General features: G+C 40.4%; 1 protein-coding gene across 1 annotated transcript; it reads right to left on the bottom strand.

The window, feature by feature from the left end:
• Positions 1-5,768: 5,768 nt before the first annotated feature.
• On the bottom strand, positions 5,769-20,924 carry LOC115062409 (zinc finger protein 54-like). Its single transcript, XM_029532995.1, has 4 exons — positions 20,667-20,924; positions 13,367-13,462; positions 11,187-11,313; positions 5,769-7,862 (listed from the first exon to the last, which is right to left on the bottom strand). The coding sequence occupies exons 2-4, from the start codon at positions 13,394-13,396 to the stop codon at positions 6,115-6,117; spliced, it is 1,905 nt and encodes a 634-aa protein (XP_029388855.1). The 5' UTR covers positions 13,397-13,462; positions 20,667-20,924; the 3' UTR covers positions 5,769-6,114.
• Positions 20,925-22,556: the final 1,632 nt, after the last annotated feature.

Below are 22,556 nucleotides of genomic sequence, written 5' to 3'. Positions count from 1 at the left end.
TGTGTCATTGTGGGTGTGGGCTTAAGACCCTCACCTTAGCTGCCTGGAAGTCAGCTAATCCGGATTGAACCTCTGAACCTGTAAGCCAGCCCCAATTAAATGTTGTCCTTTGTAAGACTTGTCTTGGCCATGGTGTCTGTTAACAGTAGTAAAACTCTAAGACACCATATAAATGATCAATTTGTTTAATGTGTTCAGAAGTATACTTGTAATCAAGTTAAGTACTAATATAATTAACTACAGGAATAAACTTTATTTAGCCTCCTGTATATGTTTTCAAAGTTAAGCCTAAAGTAAGCAACTGGAAAGAAGCAAAGTTTTTCTATTTAGATAAAATCAATAAACAGTCCTCAAATGCTTCAGAGATCTGTGAATATGTTATTTAAAATGTTTTATAAAAAAGCTTTTCATGATATAGAGAAAAGTCAGTTCCTAGCCTCATCGCTAGTCTCCTCCAAAGAAGATAGTGGGCACAGAATGACATCAACTGGAGCTTGTTTTAAATGTTGCAAACCTGGCCATTGAGCAAAATAACCATTGCTGCTGGCAGCACAGTCTTCAATGAGTGTACAAAGAAGACAACAGGAAGTTGACTACACTGCTTTGCCTTGACAAGATATAACAGTCCCTGTAAGTTCCTACTACACAGGAAAGTCTGTCAGATCTTCTAGTTGTGGCAGCCAAAGACTTATTATCCCTTTACTGACCATGGAGTGTTGAGGGCCATGCAAGAGGAACAGCAAGGCAGTTTTAGAAACCATGGAATGCAGCCCACAGTTTAGCACAACCACAGTGTTTGTACCTCAGAGAGTCAGAGCATGATCCTTACATGCCCTGAGGACTTAATGCTGTTGTAGAGTTTTGCTCTGCTTGTTCTCATCACATCCCTCTTAATGTAAGAATTGCATGAAAACGCTAAGGGGGCTTTCATCCCTTCACTGGACACTTACAATAACAGTTGTTGATCATTTTCAAACACGGCTGCTAGAACAGATTGATGATTCAATCACCATTCTTAATAAGATTTGAGAGGTAGACTGATAGCAATGACCATCATCCTTGTAAAAATTTGAAAAAATAGAATTAGTGAAGTTACGATGCTGTTTTTAGTAGTTCTAATATAGAAAATCTTAGTGAACAATTTGAAGTTCAGAAAACACACCATTAAGTAGTTGAGCTAGGGCTTTTTTAAGGTCACAAACAGGAACAATGGCAGCCTAAATAGCACTGACATGACTTTTTCATTGAAAATGGACTGGTGATCAAGGTGATGATTCATTTCTTGTATTCCTTTTTGCCCTCAGCTACCTGATGTGATTTAATACATAGTTCCATCTATCAAATGTATATGCATGTATGTACATAAAGTGGCTGGAAATTGCTTCATCCACCAAGTGTGTGTATATGCCTGCTTCACATTGTTGCAGACCCCACATCCCAACCTTGGATCTCTGAACATACTGTTGGAGCTAATTTTCGACCATGGAGGAATCTAGGGTGTACAGGGAGTCAGTAAGTCACTGCCATTTTTCATAGAACTGAAAGCTCTTGTCTTACTCTGGTGAAATTTATCCTGCTCAGGTCTCTGGCCTTGATGACTAGGCTAGGGATAGTGTTGTCTCTTTACCAGTAGTACCCAAGGCTTCTTAGTCTCTTTCAAGTCAAAAACGGAGACTTCAAGCCACACTTTCCTAGGTTCTAGCTGATAAAGACAAACAGCTTGCCTTGCTATCAGAATCTAGAAAAAGGCAAATTCACAAAATAAGTTTTACTACTCCTCTATTTAAAGGAATTTGCCTTATAATGACAGCTGTCAGTAAGCCACCATCTATGTCTCATGGTAAATAATTGGGGAAACAATGATTTAAGGTATATAAAAAGAATGAAAAATACTTCAGATTTCTTTCCCTTGCTGTGAAGACTTCAAAAGTTCAAAGTTTAAACATTAACCAGTAAAATTCTCATAAGCTATCAATCTACCTCAGGGAAATCTTGTTAATATTATCATAGTCTCAGGCTCAAGATTTTAAATTTCCTTTGGTTGTTTTCTAAGTCTAGACTTAAAAGTGCTTCTCACTGTGCTAAGAACATCTACACACACCCATTTTTCTCTTCTCTTCTCTTCTCTTCTCTTCTCTTCTCTTCTCTTCTCTTCTCTTCTCTTCTCTTCTCTTCTCTTCTCTTCTCTTCTTTCCTTCTCTTTTCTTTTTACTTTTTTTAAATTAAATATTTTCTTTATTTACATTTCAAATGCTATCCCCTTTCATAGTTTCCCCTCCGAAAATCCCCTATCCTCTCTCCCTTCACCCTGCTCCCCAACCCACCCACTCCTGCTTCCTGGTCCTGGCATTCCCCTATACTGGGGCATAGAACCTTCATAGGACCAAAAGGCCTCTCCTTGCATTGATGACCAACTAGGTCATCCTCTGCTACATATTCAGCTAGAGCCATGAGTCCTTCTGTGTGTTTTCTTTGATTGGTGGTTTAGTCCCAGGGAGCTCTGGGGGTACTGGTTAGTTCATATTGTAGTTCCTCCTATGGGGCTGCAAACCCCTTCAGCTCCTTGGGTACTTTCTTTAGCTCCTTTACTGGGGACCCTGTGCTTCATCTAATGGATGACTGTGAGCATTTACTTCTGTATTAGTCAGGCGCTGGCAGAGCCCCTAAGGAGAGAGCTATATCAGGCTCCTGTCAGCAAGCTCTTGTTGGCATCTGCAATAGTGTCTGGGATAGAAGAAAGAATGCTAAACGTTTTTAACTAAAATCATTTTATGATAGCTTTTACTATGACTCAAAGGTATGCATCTACTGTTTTTTTTTTCTACAGTGTGGATTTCACTACAGATTACAAACTGTAGTAATACTAATGTATTTAAATTTACCTCTTTTAATAAACTTAAAAAAAATTCTTGTAAGCTTCAGGTAATTGGCTTGGATCACCTCCCACAAGTCAAATGAACTGCAGATAAGTACTGTCAATTATTGGCCTGTTTTCCCACCTGCCTATTCCTGAAAGTTGGACCTTTCTTTGGTCTTGGGACACCCTTCCCCATCTACCAGGGCCTAAACACTTCAAATTTACACCTCATAAAAAACTCAGCCTTACTATTGATGTTGGTCTTAGGTGCCACGGTAGAGAGAGAAGCTCACCAAGATGCTAAGCTTTTATTTTACAAAGGAACAGAAGGCTTCTTGGAAAAGACTGGCACCCTGCAAGCTCACTACCGGTATTTTGTTCAATCATTACACAGCATTAACTGGAACTGGGAAAGGTTGCAATTACCGAAGTTATTTTGCCCTTGCTGCCCAAGAAAGCTGACAACCTACACAAATCTCAGTGCCTTTTGGTTATAGCTTGTCAAAAAACCAAAAGTAAGAACTCCACATTTACAAGGAGTGTCAGAGGGTCAAGATTTGTGCAGCTGTAAGCTTTCTTGTAGTACTAAGTGTGCTTTTCATGGAGATATTTCTTCAAAGTTCAGTCAGTCTCAAAACAATTCTCGGCTTGTTATTACCCCAAACACAGTGAAGGCTTTAGTGAAATGCTGTATTCAAAGCCAGACACAAAGGCTTTACTGTACATTTCACTTAAAGTCAAACAGAAAGGCTTTACTTTATAATCACTACACCCCATAAACACCTTAACTTTACCTTCTGCCCCTAATATGTATCTCATTCAGTGCAGTTCCAACCAATTAAAGACTGCAAACTGATACTTTCATGTCCCGAGCCCCAGATGTCCCTGCAGAGCCTGGACAGTCAATGAAACAGCATGCTTTCCCCAGACTTGGTCGACATTTCAACCTTTTAACCTCACTCAAATTACGTCCCAATCTCAGAAGGACAAAGTCACAAACCATCATGTCACCTCTTATTTATTATCAAGAAAAGGCTAGGACATTAAGTTTCAAGCCTGGGACAAGCAGCCATGGTGGCCATGTCACATATCAAGGCAGACCTGGCCTCCAGGTCCTTCCAGCAATTTTTCAGTCCCTACCTGTTACAGGGGATGGGTGGCATACCACACCCTCTACCTTGAACTCTCTAGCCCAGGAGCTGGACTGACCTTCCCCCCCAGAGACTCTTTCTATATAATCCAGACATTTTGTATCTTTTTATACCTTTGGCTTCCTTACTGTTGTACTTAAGTTTCCCTCTCTCCCTTCCCTTTCCACTCTTCACATTTGGTTTAGGGTTATGAGCACTCAGGATTCCCCTAGATGTGTCTACCACTGACCATGCACTCATATCTGTAATATACTTTCTCCTCTACCATCCACAAGAGCAGTTATATCCTTTTCTTGCCTGCCTGCCTGCCTCCCTCCCTCACCCCCCCTTCATTCATTCATTCAATATTGATTCTGAGGAGCATGGATTTTTAGGAGCTGAGCAAAGGGTAAAGGGTAAAACCTCCAGGTTCCAAGAGGAAGGCGAGAGGCAGGGGACAAGGCGGGGTGAGGAAGAGAAAGGGTTTTTGCAGCCATGCATTGGGAGAAGAAAGCAGGAGTCATGTAAGGCCTTGGTTACCGTTACCTAAGGCCTGTAGCCAGCCTCAGGGAGGGCTGAGTCGGTTGGCCGGAGCTAGCTATTAGCTGATAAGATTAGGGCCAGAGATTCTTTGCCAAGTAACTGTTCTCTGACAAGTTCTAAAATAATAAAGCTGTCTGAAGTGTTTTTCAGCATCGGGCAAGGGCAGTGTGGTAGCTGTCCCCTAGGCAAAGCTAGGTGGGGAACAAAGAGAAGCAAGAGGGAGCTGCCCCGGGTTTTCCTGGGTTGTGGGATGGTTGCATTCGATCCGGGAAAGAGGAAGCATGTTTTTAAAATTATACACAATATGAGTGCTAGGTGTAAAGGTGAGCACCACCACACCTGGCATTATTTTGAATTTTTGGATATTGATTTTTTTTTATTATAGCATTCCCCAGCAGCTGGAGAAATGGCTTAGCGGTCAACAGCACTGACTGGTTCCTCTTCCAGGGAATAGGGGTTCAGTTTCTAACATACAAATAGCAGCTCACAATTGCCTACAACTCCAACTTCAGAGAATCTGATATCCACTTCTGGCTTCCACGGGCAGTAGGCATTCATGTGTTGTTACGCCCAGTTCTCGGGAACCCCAGAAGAACACCAGGAGTTGCAAGTCCCATGCAAGAACAAAGAGTTTTTATTACACTAGTCTGACTTGGATTGAAAGCCTTTCCCACTCCGCAGGTTAGGAATGCCATGCCGGCATCCAGGGACTTGGAGTTGGTAAGGGAGTGCCATCCTTCAAACCTGATCAAATTTGTTCAGACAGCAAGGCAGAACAGTGCGGCTGGAAAGGGACCTTCCTGACCTGGGAAAAGTAACTTACTGTGCTATACAAGAAGCTCGTTTATTTTTACAAACTGATCACAGCTTCTTTGGGAACACTTAATTGCCCCTCTCCCATAGTCCAAGAGTGGGCTTTTTATAATCTCAAGGATATCGGTCACTGCTTCCTTCAAGGGCAGGAGCCATCTTCACTGGAGAAGTATTGGTTATCACCAAAGGGCAGAGGCATCTGTGAAGGGGGAAGGGAAGGAACACTAACTTCTCTAGCCCGGTGCAGAGAAAAGTGCTGAAGCAGGCTTCCGGGGTCTCTTCAGTGTACATACATACAGTCAAACTACCTATACACATTAAAAACAAAAAACAAAACCACAGCTCACAGAATTTGCAGAATTTTATTTAAATATAAACTCTATGATACTTTTCTATGATTTAAACTATTTTAAGGATTTCACAGATTTCTTATTGTTATGTTTACATTACGTATAATGTTGTGATTTGTAAGTAGAGAATATAAGACAAATGCTATGTCACATTATTTAAATTGGTGTTTTTCTTCCCAATATGAATTTTATGATGTTCTCCAGGAGTAAAGCACTTATAAAAAGATTTGTCACATGCCTTACATATGTAAGGTCTCTCTCTTTTCAGTATGAACACTGATGTCTTTTAAAATATGAGTGATTGGTTAATGATTTGTCACAGTCCATATACTTGTTTCTTTTCAGTCTGGATCCTATAATGGATTTTAAGATGTGACAGTTCAATATAGTACTTACTACATTCTATGCATTTGTATAATTTCTATGGAGAATGAATTTTCTGATGCCTTCTAAATGACGAATGGTAGGTATAGGATCTGTCACAGTCATTGCACTTGTAAAGCTTCTCCCCAGTATGTCCTTTGTCTTCATGAATTTTCTGATGTCTTTTAAGGGTTGATAACTGAGGAAAAGACTTTCCACATTTTCTGCATTTGTAAGGTTTCTCCCCAGTATGGAACTTTTTATGTGCTTTAAGAGATGCACACCAGGTGAAGGATTTGTCACAAATGTTGCACTTGTAGAGCTTCTTTCCTGTGTGAATTCTTTGATGTTTTATAAGAGTTGACTTCTCAGTAAAGGATTTGTCACATTCCTTACATTTATAAGGCTTCTCTCCAGTATGCAAATTCTGATGGCTTTTAAGGGATGACCAGTAATGAAATGACTTTCCACATTCTTTGCATGTATAAGGTTTCTCCCCAGTATGAAGTCTTTGATGTGTTTTAAGATTTGTACACTGGTTAAAGGATTTGCCACAAATGTTGCACTTGTAGGGTTTCTCTCCAGTGTGAATTATCTGATGTGTTCTGAGGCTTGACTTCAGAGTAAAGGATCTGTCACATTCCTTACATTTATAAGGCTTCTCTCCAGGGTGCAAATTCTGATGTATTTTAAGGGATGACATGTAAGGAAATGACTTTCCACATTCCTTGCACTTGTAAGGTTTCTCCCCAGTATGAAGTGTTTGATGTGTTTTAAGATTTGTACAACTGTTAAAGGATTTGTCACACATGTTGCACTTGTAGGGTTTCTTTCCAGTATGAATTCTTTTATGTGTTGTAAGTGTTGTCTTCTCAGTAAAAGATTTGTCACATTCCTCACATTTGTAAGGTTTCTTTCCAGTATGCAAATTCTGATGTTTTTTAAGGGAGGAGGACTGAGTAAATGACTTTCCACATTCTTTGCACTTGTAAGGTTTTTCTCCTGTATGAAGTCTTTGGTGTGTTTTAAGATTTGCACATTGTCTAAAGGATCTGTCACAAACATTGCACGTGTAGGGTTTCTCTCCAGTATGATTTCTCTGATGTTTTATAAGAGTTGACTTTATAGTAAAAGATTTGTCACATTCCTTACATTTGTATGGCTTCGCTCCAGGATGCAAATTCTGATGGACTTTAAGGGATGACAAGTAAGGAAATGACATTCCACATTCTCTGCATTTGTAAGGTTTTTCCCCAGTATGAAGTCTTTGATGTGTTTTAAGAGTTGTGCTCTGGGAAAAAGATTTGTCACAAAGGTTGCACTTGTAGGGTTTCTCTCCAGTGTGAATTCTCTGGTGTACAGTGAGATTTGAGGAAGTACTGAAGCATTTCCCACATTTCCCACACTGGTGTGGTTTCTCTCCAACGTAGTTTATTTGTTGCATGAGTCTGTGTGTAGAGCTGAAATGGTCATCATAGTCTTCTTGTCTGTGCTCTTTCTTTGCAGTGTAGAGTCTCTGATCTTGACTAATGTTGGAACTCAAACTGAAAGATTTCTCACAGTCTTTAGGTTCGCACGGTTCTTCTCCAGTGTGCGTGTTTTTATGTCTATCTGCGTTTGATGAATCATTAGACACACCCCTGTCATTACAGCATCTGTAGTTTTTAGAGGTTTCTGTAGTTACACTAGTTTTATAAAGTGCACATTTGAAGTGTTCATGAAGAATTTTGCCAAGCTCATTATACTGACAAGTCTCTTTTTCTGTATCCACATGTTGATCAACAGTATCACGCATGCAATAGTTCTCTGGAAAATGATACAATTCAAATTAATAGGGATTGTTCCAAAATTACCTATTTGATGAATGACTGTCTGGTAACAATCTCTCTTAAGGTAAGTCAAAACAGCAGTCATTCAGAATAAAACTCCCAATCCTTTTATTTCACTATAATTAAATGGATTCTTACAAAACCAATGATAGCATTCCTGGAAGATGGCCCATATAATTGAGGCATCAGTAATTGGCTTTGGGATGTCGCTCACTAAGTGGTTATATGTAAAAATCCATGTTTGTATATTTAATTTTTTTTTCAAATAGGGATGATGAAGAGTTTAATTCAATTCCATGTTCATAGCACTTGCACTTATTAATTTAAAAAATACTACTGTTTGGAAGACACAGTTCCTTCTAAGATTAAATCTTACTTAAAAGCATGAAGGTTTTTTTTCCCCTAAAATAAGTATGAGATTCTTAAAATAATGGACAGAAAACAAGCATTCTCCTAGATAGCTAAGGCTCTAGACCATTTGAGACGGGAATTATTTCAAACAAAAACAAAAAACAAAACAAAAAACTGTAGAGGGTCAGGTAGCTATAGAGAAGATACACTGTATGAAAAAAGAATCAATTTAAATAAGTAAAAAAAAAATTGGGTTGGGTCTTCCTGAGACACAGCCAGCACACTGAGTTGCCCAAAAGTACATTGTCCTCTGACTTCCATTGTCTGGCTATGGGCTTCCCCTACCATACCATGGAGACTTGTGGGACCCGAAGAGTCTCCTGGTCCCCTGAGGAGGTATGCAGGGAACCCAGGAACAACCATCTTTGAATCCACTTCCACCAATCCCTTGCCAGCTGGATCGACCTGGGGAACAGCTTGCACAGTAAACTGTGTACTGCCCTTTGACCTTCATTGTCTGGCTCGAGGCTCTCCCTACCTTCCCAAGAAGTTATGCTGGTATTAGGATCATCCAGTCAACACAAGAGAAAACCAGATGGTGAGAGGACAGCATAAGATCACAATCAACAAGTGCCAGAACAATATGGTACCACTAGATCCCAGCTATCTTGGGACTCACAGTGGAGGGAAGGGTACACCAATCTCTGACACTATTAATGATACTTTGTTATGCTTGCAGAAATCAGACTAGCATAACTGTCCTCTTGAGAGGTTCCACTCAGTAACTGACCGAAACAGATAGAGACCCATTAGCAATCATTAGATTGAGCTTGGGAAGGCTTGTGGAAGAGTTGTGGGGAAGGATTGAAGAACCTGGAGTAGATAGGAACTCCTTGGGAAGACCAACAGAGTCAAATAACCTGAACCCTTGGGGGGGGTGTCAAAGTGCATACAAGGACTGGACATAGGTCTCTAGTACACATGTAATATGTGTGCAGCTTGGCCTTTATGCATGTCCTCCAACAACTGGAGCAGTGGCTTACCATACTCTGACTCTGTTACTGGCCTGTTGATCCTGCTCCCTTAACTGGGCTATCTTGACAGGCCTCAGTAGGAGAGGATTTACCTAGTTCTGCAGTAACTTGAGGTCCCAGAATTCGTTTTACAAGAACAATAGCAGGTATCTCTTAAGTGCTTGCCAAAACAATTTATATGCATAAGGGTTTTCTATAAGAATTGTTGCTTAGACATAGCCAATAATTTGCACAAAGACTGTGAAGATCTAAAGATCCTTGCTTTTCCAGTCCCTGTCGAGAGAAAGAGGCTTCCTGTGCCAATGCCCTCCTGGGTACAGAGGTCTGACCTGTGAAATTACCTCCACTAATTTCTGTGGAGGGAACACTTCCCAACATGGAGGCACCTGCCATAAAAACTCAGCACAGTGTCTGTTTCTGTGTGGCTGGATATGCTAGAAGGTTCTGTGAGACAGTGTTTCCAGTTCCTATGATAATGGAGCTGTGTGCCAGGATCAAATCAATGGCTACTCCTGGTTCAATGTGCCTGGGTACTAAGGCAGGCATTGTGACTTGGAAGTGGATGAATGTGTTGTTGAATCCTGCATAAATGAGGAAAATGCTTCAATAAGACAGAAAGATATGTGCGTGTCTGTACTCTAATGTGAACTGTGAGTTGGAAATTGATGACTGTGGATCCCCAACTTGTCTACATGGTCCCACATATCAGGATGTTCTTGGAGCTCACTTCTGTAACTATAAACCTGGATTCTTTGGAGACCTCGGTGAATTCAACTTTGATGAACATGCTAGTCAGTCATGTGTCCATGGAGATATGTGTGTGAATAGAGGAAACAACTACAACTATGATTGCATGGGGAGTGGATTCACAGGGCCACATTGTGAGACTTTGATGCCTCTTTTTCGGTCAAAGCCTTGTCACAATGATATAACATGTGAAGACTCTGTTGATAGCTATACTTGTCACTGATGGCCTGGATAAATAGGTACCCTGTACAAGACAGACATAAATAAAGGCCATAGCAACTCCTGACAATTCTGGGGAGCATGTGCTGAGCTGTCCTCAGATGATTAATAGGGACACATTGTGGGCATGCCTTCCTCCTTCAACTACCTTGGAGCTTCAGGCTATGTTTGAATCTGTTATCCTAGAGTCACAGACTGGAGCCTAGCATTACTGTCATTTGAGAGGCTCCTCCCAGCAGCTGACCAGAAGAGATGCAGACACATAGTCAAACATTAGGCCGAGCTTGGGAAATCTTATCAAAGGGTTGGGGAAAGGATTGAGAAATCTGGAGATTATAGGGACTCCTCAGTAAGACTAATAGAGGACCCTTAGGAGCTCCCAGAGACTAAATCACCAACCAAAGAGCACACAAGGGCTGGACCTACACACATGTAGCATATGTGCAACTTGGTCTTCATATGGTTTCCCCCAACAACTGGAGCAGGGACTTACCCTAACTCTATTGTTTATGTGGATCTTGTTCATCTAACTCGGCTGTCATGTCTGGCCTTAGTGGAAGAGGATATGCATATTCCTGTAGTGACTTAAAAGTGCCTGGGTGATTTGGTACTCAGTGTGTGTGTGTGAGACCTCCCCTATCTCAAAGGTGAAGAGGTTGAAAGGGTTGGTGGAGAGAGAGGCCTTGTGAGGGGGTTCTGTAAAGAGATGGGGTACTGTGATTGGAATGTGAGGTGATTAAATAAATTAATGAAAAAGATAAAGGGTGTGTAACACCTGTAAATGAAAGATGGAAAGAAAAACACCCAAATACTATTAAAAAAGTTATTTTCTACTACCAAACTGTCTTTACTCTCTGATTATTTTCAAGCCAGCTTAACAGAGCTTACAATCCATTAAGTCTGCACATATAAAGGATAAGATAGCAATTCTACAAGCAAAATGTTCTTACCTACAGATACCAGGTTGTTGTAATTCTCCAACATCACATCAATGTACAAAGCCCTCTGAGCAGAGTCAAGGCATCCCCACTCCTCTTGGGAAAATTCCACAGCCACATCTCTGAATGCCAACAGATCCTTAGAAAGAAGAGTACAGTTCAACCAAGTGATACCAGGCACAGTGTTTTCCTGGATATAAGGAGACTTATGGAAATTAGGGATGTAGAGAAGCAAGGACAATACTCAAAAGGTAATATAGTCACATTCTGTTTCACAGAGTTTTTCACTCTGCGTAAAAAGGATGACACAGTAGTCTCACAAGCCTATTCATGAAACAAGATGCACATTTAAGGTATGGACATTGTCTTAGTTTAGGCTTTACTGCTTTGAAGAGACACCATGACCAAGGCAACTCTTATAAGGACAACATTTAATTGGGGCTGGCTTACAAGTTCAGAGGTTCAGTCTAATATCATCAAGGAGGGTGTCTAGGCAGGCATGGTGCAGGGAGAACTGAGAGTTCTACATCTTCATCTGAAGGCTGCTAGGAGAAGACTGGCTCCCAGGCAGCTAGGAGGAGGGTCTTAAAGCTCATGCCCACAGTGACACCAACAAGGTCATACTTGCTCCAACAAGGCCACACTTCCAAATAGTGCCACTCCCTAAGCCAAGCATATTCAAATCACCACATACATGTTTATCTATCAGTCATGGGTGCAGTGTTTATGTCCCACAGGATCACAGTGTACATGTTCCATTGGGAAAATCTGTGATGAGGAAATGTGGCTTTAAAAGCTGTACTTTTACATAATGCTAAAATGCATCAAAAACCTTAATAAAGATCAGACACCCAGAAATTTAGAGAACTTAGGGAATAGTCCTTAGGATACGGGGATGGGTAAAAATTTATTAACTAGAAAGAACACCAACAGCAGAGAAACTATCCCCAAGTCTCAACAGATGAGATGACATGAATATAGAGTTTCTGTACGTCAAAGAAACAATCAGCAGGACACAAAGACACCCACATAATGGGTGAGAATCTATACCAGTGACACTCTGGATAGGGGCTCATATCTTGAATTTACCAAGAATCACAAAAGTTAAATTTTAAGGAACTAAAACTGCCAATAAACAGATGGGCAAATGTACTGAACAGATATTTGAGAAGACAGAAACACAAATGGACAATACATATTGCAAAAAGTGATCATGATTTTTAAAATGCTATCAGAGATGGAAATTCAAGCTACTTTGAAGTAGGGCCTCAGTTCACAGAGAAGGGCTGTCATCATCTAGTCTGAGAACAAACATTAGAGAGGATGTGGATAGAACAAAGCCTTATTTACTGTGTGTGGTCTGTGTTGCAAATTAATGCAGCCACTGTGGAAATAAATTTGGAGATAATTAAAAATTAAATATACAATGAACCCAGATCTTTTACTCTGGGGAATATACCAGAGAACACTACACCTCACTCTAGAGATATTTGTACCCCATGTTTACTGCATGTTTACTCACCAAGCAAAGTTTTGGCATCATCTTAATTGTCAATCAACAGATAAATGTTATACATATAAAATGAATTATTATCGAGGTGAAGATATAAAAATTTGTAGGAAAATGATTGGACTTAGAATGTACAATGTTGACATCATAGGTTGTCAAAAAGAAAGGAACCAAGTTTTCCCTCAAGTACAGAATATAGACAATAATATTTATTTATGGAAACAATGTACATGTAGATTCAGTAGAACATGGAGAAAAGAGAAAATGAAAGGTTAGATATAAGGGGATGAAGTAGGACTGAATACAGTTAATGACCACCAATTATGAAAAAGTATATAAAGCTAGTTGTTTTCCTAGTTCTAATTCTGTCACACTTTTTTTGCTTGTTTGACTTTTTGGTGGCGGATCAGCTTCTAAATGTATACTTGATAGTGAAAACATGAAATCACATCTGAGGCTCCAGGGCTTCTGTTCCCAACGACTACTCTAACTGCATAAAAGTGCAATCAGGTGTATAGTCTCTGGGTTGGTTGATTTCAGTATGTGAATATTTTGTTACAATTTGTTTGCAACTTTTAAAAAATATAATGCAGGGAAATAATTTCAGAAGCAGAAAATGAAAGGATTTCAATGGTTTCAAATATAACATTTTTCCAGAGAAATAATGGACATGACCACTGACCTGAGACATATTTCCAGGAGAATCCGCCATTTCTTGCTGTTTCTTTTACTTGCATTTGTCTTCAGTAAGGATGAATAGCTGGTTTGCTGCCCTCTCCTATAAAGGAGTCAAAAAGGAAAAGCAAAACAATGAATGCTGTTAAAGCACAGTGTCAAATACAGGAAAAGGCACATGAGAGCACAGAATTCTACCAGGTGTCCCATCCAGCTAATGATCTCAAAGCCAGGAGAGCATGAAATGACATTTAAAGCTTGGACAGAAAAGCACCATGGCTGCACCCGGAAAAAACTCTCTTAGAATTGATGTGACCATAAGTGCATTTGAAGATAGTCACGAACTGACACAACTCAATTCACTAAAGCAGTAAAGTGCATAATAAATTGGAGGCAAAATGTACTCAGGAGAATCAGAGGAATTATGCTATACATGAGAATAGTGAAAATAATATATTTCATGTGAAGAATAGATAGATTCACAAGAAGTAGGAAATAATCATCCTTATTAAAAGAATAAACTACTAATTCTCACAGTAAAGAAGAATGCTACCACTAATCCAACCAGAAGCAACGACAACAACAAAAACAATTATATGGAATAAAAACAGTATGAACAAAACAAAAGATCTAGCCACTTCGAAAATCAAAATGGAGAATCCTCAATAAATAAACCCTCAAGTTGCTATGCCAGTGCCTGGCAAACACAGAAGTGGATGCTCACAGTCAGCTATTGGATGGAACACAGGGCCCCCAATGGAGGAGCTAGAGAAAGTACCCAAGGAGCTGAAGGGGGCTGCAACCCTGTAGGTGGAACAACAATATGAACTAACCAGTACCCCCAGAGCTCGTGTCTCTAGCTGCATATGTAGCAGAAGATGGTCTAGTCAGCCATCATTGGGAAGAGAGGCCCCTTGGTCTTGCAAACTTTATATGCTCCATACAGGGTAACACCAGGGCCAAGAAGGGGAAGTGGGTGGGCAGGTGAGCGGGGGGGAGGGGGGGTATAGGGGACTTTGAGGATAGCCTTTAAAATGTAAATGAAGTAAATACCTAATAAAAATTAGAAAAAAAAATCCAATTCAGAATTAGGAAGGATGTCTGCATGGTTTCACAAGCAGTAATAGGTGAGGAATTTATAACCCCAAATCTGTTTAAAAAAATATCTTAATCCCACTGTATGTTAAAAAATAAAAACTTGATTTTTGATTTAGTAAAAAAAAAAAAACAAAAACAAAAACAAAAAACACCCCTCAAGTTAATCAAATCTAGCCCATTGGCAGAAGTTCTACTCCTTGGCATATGTAGGGAAAGTGGACTAAAGGAATTGGTAGGGAATGGTGGGGGTAGAGCATGCCCATTCCCTGGAAATCTAAAAAAATTGAGATTAGAATCTCATCCTGAGACTGGCTGGAGTGGGACTAACTCCCCTGCCTGTTCCTATGCCTGCCTCAGAGCAGATACCCAGAGCCCGGCCCCCAACCAGGTAGTCACAACTAGTCAACCACTAGCACAGCACCTGGAATATTTCTCCATGTTAATGACACATCTCAGTACTTTAGCTTTCAGCAAACCCGAAAAACCCTTAGTTCACACTGAATAAAGTGTTTACTTTTAAAAGTGTTTACTTCCAATAAAGAAATGCAAACAAGTTAAGATCATCTCCAAGAGCTGCTTCATTAAAGATTGTTGGAGAAGGCCTTCACCTAAAGGAGCTGCATCACTAAGATCCTCAAATCCCCCCAACCCCCACTAACTCTCAAATGGACCTTGAGTCTGCTCTTCCTGGCTCTGCTTCACCCCCTTCTGGTCATGCTGGCCATAACATCTAAAGCCCAAGAGGGAAGAGGCAAACTGCAGACCCCAGCCACACCAACTTTGCCCAGCCCTCTCCCAGATGGTGGCCCAGCATTGGTGTACCAGTGATGATCAGGCAGCTGGTTTCTGGCCAACTGGAGAGGAGAAGTGGAACCAGGTAGCACAGGTATATGCTGAAAGGGTTCAACATCCTACTCCACTTACCCATGTTCATTGCTTCAGATGTGAATTCACAACCTGGAGTAAATACAGTAACCCAGGAAAGAAAAAGACACAACTGTGTGTGTGCATGTGTGTGTGTGTGTGTGTGTGTGTGAGAGAGAGAGAGAGAGAGAGAGAGAGAGAGAGAGAGAGAGAGAGAGAGAGAGAAATAAAGAGGGAATTACAGAGCACAAGATATTTGAAGAAGGAAATGGAAAAACAGAGAAAGGATTTAATTTGGAGAAGCTACAGATATAAACACAGAATAACAGTAAAGATGTTTGAAACAGTTATAAGGAATCACACTTTTATCCATCTAGTAAAAAAGCCATATACATATATAAAACAGTCAAGAAATTAGACATCACAAAACAAATAACCCAATTAAAAAATGGGGTGCAGAGCTAAACAGGACTCTCCACAGAAGAATCTCTAATGGTCGAGATGCACTTAAAGAAACATTCAACATCATCAGGGAAATGCAAATCAAAATGACCCTGAGATTCCACCTTACACAAATCAGAATGGCATAAAAACGTAATCATATGGAATAAAAACTCTATGTACAAAACACGTAGCCAGTCTGGAAATCAAAATGGAGAATCCTCAATTAGATAAACAAATCATCATGTTAAATAAATCTATCAGTATCACAGACATACCACATCTTGGCAAATGCTCAAAGGGTTCATCATTCTACTACACAGATAGGTGTTCATCCAAGTTAATTGCAGACATATTCCAATAGCTTCAAAAGGCAAACAACCTAAACACACTTCAATTGGTAAGTGTATAGTGAAAATGTGGTACATATACACCATACAATATTATTCTGGTGTAAAGAAAATTGGAGGGCTGGTGAGATGGCTCAGTGGTGAAGAGCACTGACTGCTCTTTCGAAGGTCCTGAGTTCAAATCCCAGCAACCACCTGGTGGCTCACAACCACCCATAATGAGGTATGATGCCCTCTTCTGGTGCGTCTGAAGTCAGCTACAGTGTACTTATATATAATAATAAATAAATCTTTGGGCTGGAGCAAGCAGGGACTGAGCAAGCAGGGCTGACCAGAGTGAACAGAGGTCCTAAAAATTCAACTCCCAGCAACCACATGAAAGCTCACAACCATCTGTAGAAAAAAAAGAAAAAAGGACACTGAAGCATGTGGGGGAGTTATAAAGAGAATAACAGTGAAGAAGTGATTTGAATAAACAAATGAAAAAACATGGAAGGGATTTAATTAGGAAGAAGGGACAGGAAAGATGTTTCATATAGTCATAAGGAATCATCTTTATATACATAGCAAAAAGCCAGTGATACATATACTTCTGTGTATGCACACACAATTAAAGTGTAAATGAAAACTTGGCATCTGGGCTGATGATGCTCCTCACAAGAGCCATATTTTTCTCACAAAACCACCAACTCCAGGGATGAAAGTCCTGCTTTAAAGTTGTTGGTCAAAGCTGTCCAAGAGACTCCCAAAACGTTATAGGCTATGGCTGCTGCCCATGATTGTGAGCTGGGCAAGTCCCTATTATTGAAGAAGCTGTGCACTTTGGACAGAGATTTCAGAGGACACGAGATGGATCTGACTTTAAAGCCTTCTGGGGACTAGCTTTTATGGCACCGTAAGGCAACATGCAAGCTTCCAAAGGGGGTAGCCAACCGACAGTCCTACCCAGCTCTGATACCTATGAAGCACAACAATAATTTGTACTGAAGTATAATCCTCCATGTACAAGTATGGCATTATTACAGAAAACACACACTAGTCAAAATGCAGAGTTGAGTACGGTCACTCCCGGCTTTTACATAAACAACACAACTCCTGCACTAAGGCTCAGGGATCACTGAGAAAGAGGGGCAGGGATACTGTAAGAGCCAGATGAATAGGAGTTTTACAGTGTCATTGTGTATCCTAGATATGTCAAAAAAAAAAAAAAAAAAAAGAAAAAAAAGCTACATGCATGAAATCTTACAAACATGGTTGCCTAAACAGGAACTGAATAAGGATACGCTAACATGGAAGGGAGCTAGCTCATTAATCTTCAAGCCTAATACTAAGGCTTGAATTTGAACACTAAAGGATTCTGAGAGGTGGAGAAATAGCCTTCCCCAGAGAATAGAACACAGTATGACGATACCAAGAGTTCATCACTGAACACATACAGACTAAGTATGGATCCCAATACTCCACAACTACAATTCTAGGATGCAAAGGATATACAGTTATTCATGCAAGAAAACACTTATATGTATGCATGAATAATATATAAATATAAATAGAACTCTAAATATTAATATAAATTAGGAAAGAGAAAGAAATAGATTAATAGGTAGGTAGGTAAAAGAAAGAAAGAAAGAAAGAAACAAACAAACAAAGCATTTGTTTCAAACAAATCCCCTTGAATGAATTTACTAGGCAGATGAAAGGTCTCTACAATGACAATATGATTGAAGGAAGTGAAGAAGGTCAGTAAAATGAAAATTTGCTGAAGAAACTGAGGAAGATGTGAACTAGAACCCAGAAATGTTTTACAAAAATTAAAGGGGCACATATGTTGTGAAATATGTAGTATTTCTGAAAGTCTTTGATATTGTCAGTTGAAACTGTGTAAAATCCAAAAATTCCATGGGAATAGCAATAATTAAAAGTGTGAAGAGATACCGTACACAGTAGGTATAGTTCTTAGCTACATATTTATAGTATAATGGATAAAAAAACTATCAAAAATTACAACTATGTATATTTATAGTATAATGGATAAAAACATCTATCAAAAAATTACAAAGGAAGCAAATTATAAAAAAAAATCAATAAACAAGCAACTGAATTGAACACACTGTCCTTAACAGCAGTTGAAATGGCCAATAAAAAACCTCTTCAGCTGGGCAGTGGTGGCGCATGCCTTTAATCCCAGAACTTGGGAGGCAGGCAGAGGCAGGCAGATTTCTGAGTTCGAGGCCAGTCTGGTCTACAAAGTGAGTTCCAGGACAGCCAGGGCTACACAGAGAAACCCTGTCTTGAAAAACCAAAAAAACCCCAAACGAACAAACAAACAAACAAAAAACCCCCAAAAACCTCTTCATAGTAGGGCATAGGATACTGTACAGAGATTCCAATTCTGCCTAGAAAGTGGCTACACTTAAGACCCTAAACAATAACAAATTCATTTATTTCAGTGTATTTGAAATATAAATGGATATTCTTAAAGCAAATAATGTAAACAGAATACAGATCTAAATAAAGAAAATGACTTTAAAATATAAAATTTCTTCAATAAATTGATTTCATATCTAAAGATACAAGATACAGTAAAAGCAGGAATTTCCTTTAAATGTCCTGACAATAGACAGCAGTAAAATCTTATTTGGATATTTTATAGAAAGTAATCCTAAAAGTACCAAGGAGCAGCACAGAGCTGGAAAACACTAAGAGGATCACACCTAGAGGTGATCTCACAGTATATTACAATCATAGCAATGGAAACCACTTGGAATTGTCGTAACAGACAATAGGAGGCATCCTTGGAAGACACGATAAACAGAATTTATCTGTCTGTAAATATAGTTCCTGATTCTTACCAAAACTTATTTTCAGGAATAGAGAAATTAACACTAAAAGGTAGAGAATGTGCTATAATACCAAAGCCCCCAATCTCAAAACAATAAATACACCTAGAGGTATTAATTTTCGTCATTTTATAATACATTAAAATCACTGAAGTGGAAACAATTTAATTCTGATGAATGTAGACTGGATCAGTGATGTGCATGGGATAAGGACAGCATCACTCATATGCATAATCAAGTAAAAGTTTATTGCCTCCTAAGATCAGTTTTTATGTAGGATGTCTTCTCATCTCTACAATAGGATAATCCTGAGGAGATTTTTCTCAGTGGAAGTCTCCAAAATTATTTCTAGTGAAACAGGATGTGGGGAAACTGATTTTACGTCCCACTTCCACATTTACCTGAATCCCTTACCCTCCCTTCAACAATCCTCCATCATACCCGGATCCTTAGCTACCTCCTCTCTCTCTATGTTCTACCGCACTTGTTCTGCTCCGCAGGGGAGCAGATGTGCGTGATCAGTGAGCCATGTACATGAGAACGAGATTCATCAGAAAGCACATGGGTTTGTACCACAGTACTGTGCTCAGTAGATAGAGAGAGGATTTTATAGTGATCCCCCAATACTGAAAATATTAGAATTCATTTCCATTTAGCATAACTGGAAGCCGATATTCAATCAACAACTCAATTAAAACTGACGGGAATAAATGGAACTGAATGTGATGACAGCACTACACACATGTGAGATTCTTAATATAGCATGAACCAAGCAAGACTTTGTCACGCAGGGGTCGCACAATGCACACTTGCTTTCCCAGGATCCTGAAGAGGAATAACGGAGAGAGCAAGCAACGTATTCTCACACACAAAAACCAGATTGCTTTAATTCTGCAATATCCTGTCTCTATACAAAACCTTCTGAAAGGATGCAGGCATTCCATCTCTTCTGGCAGAAGTTCACAGTCACACCACTGTCAAGTATCAACAACAAAACAAAACAAGACAAAACAACAACTTACAGTTTGAGCACTTGTGTTAGGGCACACTTTTGGATTCTATTACATTTGCAGCCACTGCTTTTATGACTAGTATATAAAAGCTCTCCAGGGATGCCAAGCCACCAAGTAAGTCCCTGGGTGTAACATGAGAGTTAGCATGGATGAATGTAAATTGCAAGAGCTTTGTCCTTTTCACCTAAACAAAGTGAACTGCATTTGAAATATCAACGGATAATTTTAAATATTCTAGGTTATTTTAATAAGAACATTTGGGAAGCTCCAGTTTTGCTTGGCTGTCTTTTCCTGTTCTCCACTGCTGACTCTCCTAGGCTGCAGCCAGGAAACTGCATCACAGGAGAGTTTTCAGGTTTCTGGAGAGAATCAGCCACAGTAACCGGCCTTTGCGCGACTAGGGGCCAAGTGGCTCACCCACGTAAGGAAGGGAATAGTGGATTTTTTTTTTTTTTTTTTTTTTGTCACTGGGGCTCTGATCTTTAGAGAAGCTCTTCTAAATAAACCCGCCCACTACAACCCTGGTTCTGGTCACGTGGTTCCCACAAACATAAGAAAGGATGGGGCTTTCTTTTCCTTAATTACTCTTCCAGTCCACTCATCTTTTCTCCTTTCTGCCTCTCATTGGGCCAGGCAGTATCCCCGCCCCCCGGATAACCACCACCCCGACCCTCGTTTCCCAGTCCCGCAGCTCCTCTGACCTGGGAGGTTCCAGGGCCTCCGGGCTGCGGTTCCCCGGCTGAGCCACAGACTGCTGACTCTCCCAGGATGTTCATCGCATCTGCGGCATAGGGGAGTTTTTGGGTCTCCACAGGACCCCAACCTTTGTCTTCTATACTCAGGTCTGCACCGTTCGATCTCACGCGATGCAGACCTGCAACTCTTTCCGGTAATGGGCCCTCGCCATTCGGACTTAGCCTTTTCAGCTCAACTTGTCTGGCTTCACTCACTCCATGTACCACCTTTTTACTTCACACCTCTAACCACGCCCACTCTACACACTTCCGCAACAACCACCTAATGGGCATCCACCTTCTATTTCCGGGTGAGCGGCCCCTCCCAGCCCCGCGGAAGCCGGTCCCTCCCACCCCAGCCTAGGCTGTGTCTTTCCTTTTGGCAATTTTGCCTTAGGGAGGGTCATTTCAGTATCTTAGAATTTGAAAAGATTGATGGAAGTCAGTGGTCAGCCTTTTGCTACTAGCCCAGAGCTGAATTCATCCCGCGATGTACTGCTTTCTCCACTAGATGGTGGTCTTGTCAGTACTGATTCAGAAATAAGTCTTCAGTGACTCAGGCTAAAGGTGCTGTGAGGTACAACAGATTTCTGGTGGATCCAGAGATTTTCCTTGTCCCAGATGCAGAAAATAAGTAAGGTATATATAGATCTAGTCCTAAAAAAGACGTTAAACCAGCTGATCTATATGTCTGGGAATACTGAGGAAGAGGCGTTAAGAAATAAGTGAAAGAAAAGGAAAGGCCACTCTAGACTCCATACGATTGTAACCAGTAACCAACAACTGTACTTACAAGCACTAGTTTCACACAAGGCCACAGTCAATCTAGGAAAGTGAAAAGGCACACTTTCTCCCTCAGATATTGGTTAAGTATTGCAGGATATTTGATCACACTGTGAATCTGGGATTGTGCTATAGTGTAGCTCTGCCCTTAACACACACTAATCCCTCTGGCTGGAATACAAACATACCCTTTGTACACCCCTTTAATCCCAAACAATGAAGGTAAAGTTAAGTTTGTGGAAGGAAGCACCCATGTCTGAAAGTGATGTCTAATTGATGGGTAGACATAGTGAGTAATCAGAGAAAGATCTGACAGAATAGGATATGCCCAACTCTCACGAGAAGAGGGAGGAAAGAGAAGATATGAAAGGTAAGAGAGGAAGGAGGCAGTGTTATCAGGAGAGTTTTACAGAGACAGGTTGAAGAGAGAACAAGCTACACACAGGTGAAGACAGAACAAGCCAGAGAGTGAGAAAGCCAGAAGATCAGAACATATTCCCAAAATTAGTGTGAAGCCAAGCAGAGGCCAAGAAAGAGAGAAGCTAGATTGAATCAGTGAGCTTGGAGAAGAGCCTGAGCCAGAACAGCTGAGAAGAACCAGCCAGCAAGAGATTAGAAAAAAAACTAAGAATGGATGAGATTACTTAGCAGCAAATTTCAGAAGCTGAATATATTCTAGGCCTAGCTTGGATTGCCCAGAGACTAGAAACATCCAGGTCTAGGCCTACCTAGGTATGTGTAGGTTCTAGGATTAGACTTGCTGCACATCAGGCTCCAGCATATAGCTCCAAAACCACAGTCTCACAAATGGCTCTGGCTCATCTCAGTGGGTCCCAGGCAATATGAATAGACATGAACACAACAGAGAATTGTTGGGATTGTGGACCAGAATAGCAGAGTGCCAGATGAGAGTGAGCAGCACACACACACACACACACACACACACACACACACACACACACACACACACCACACACAGACACAGACACATGCATGAACACTGTGTGTTCGTGTTTGTGTGGGCATGCATGCATGTGTGAGATAGCTAATAATTACAAACATTAAATGACCACA

Source organism: Mus pahari, chromosome 21 (assembly GCF_900095145.1).
Source record: "Mus pahari chromosome 21, PAHARI_EIJ_v1.1, whole genome shotgun sequence".
Classification (NCBI taxonomy): Eukaryota; Metazoa; Chordata; class Mammalia; order Rodentia; family Muridae; genus Mus; species Mus pahari.
The sequence above is the reverse complement of the archived record's forward strand: the minus strand, read 5'-3'. Positions and strand labels throughout refer to the sequence as shown.

Bases quoted from the DNA above. Each gene is read 5' to 3' on its own strand.
- LOC115062409 (XM_029532995.1), bottom strand. From the start codon at position 13,396: ATGGCGGATTCTCCTGGAAATATGTCTCAG. The intron at 11,314-13,366 runs GTCAGTGGTCAT...CTTCTTTCTAAG, and splicing joins CTCCTGGAAATATGTCTCAG to GATCTGTTGGCATTCAGAGA. The intron at 7,863-11,186 runs GTAAGAACATTT...ATCATTTTCCAG, and splicing joins CAACAACCTGGTATCTGTAG to AGAACTATTGCATGCGTGAT.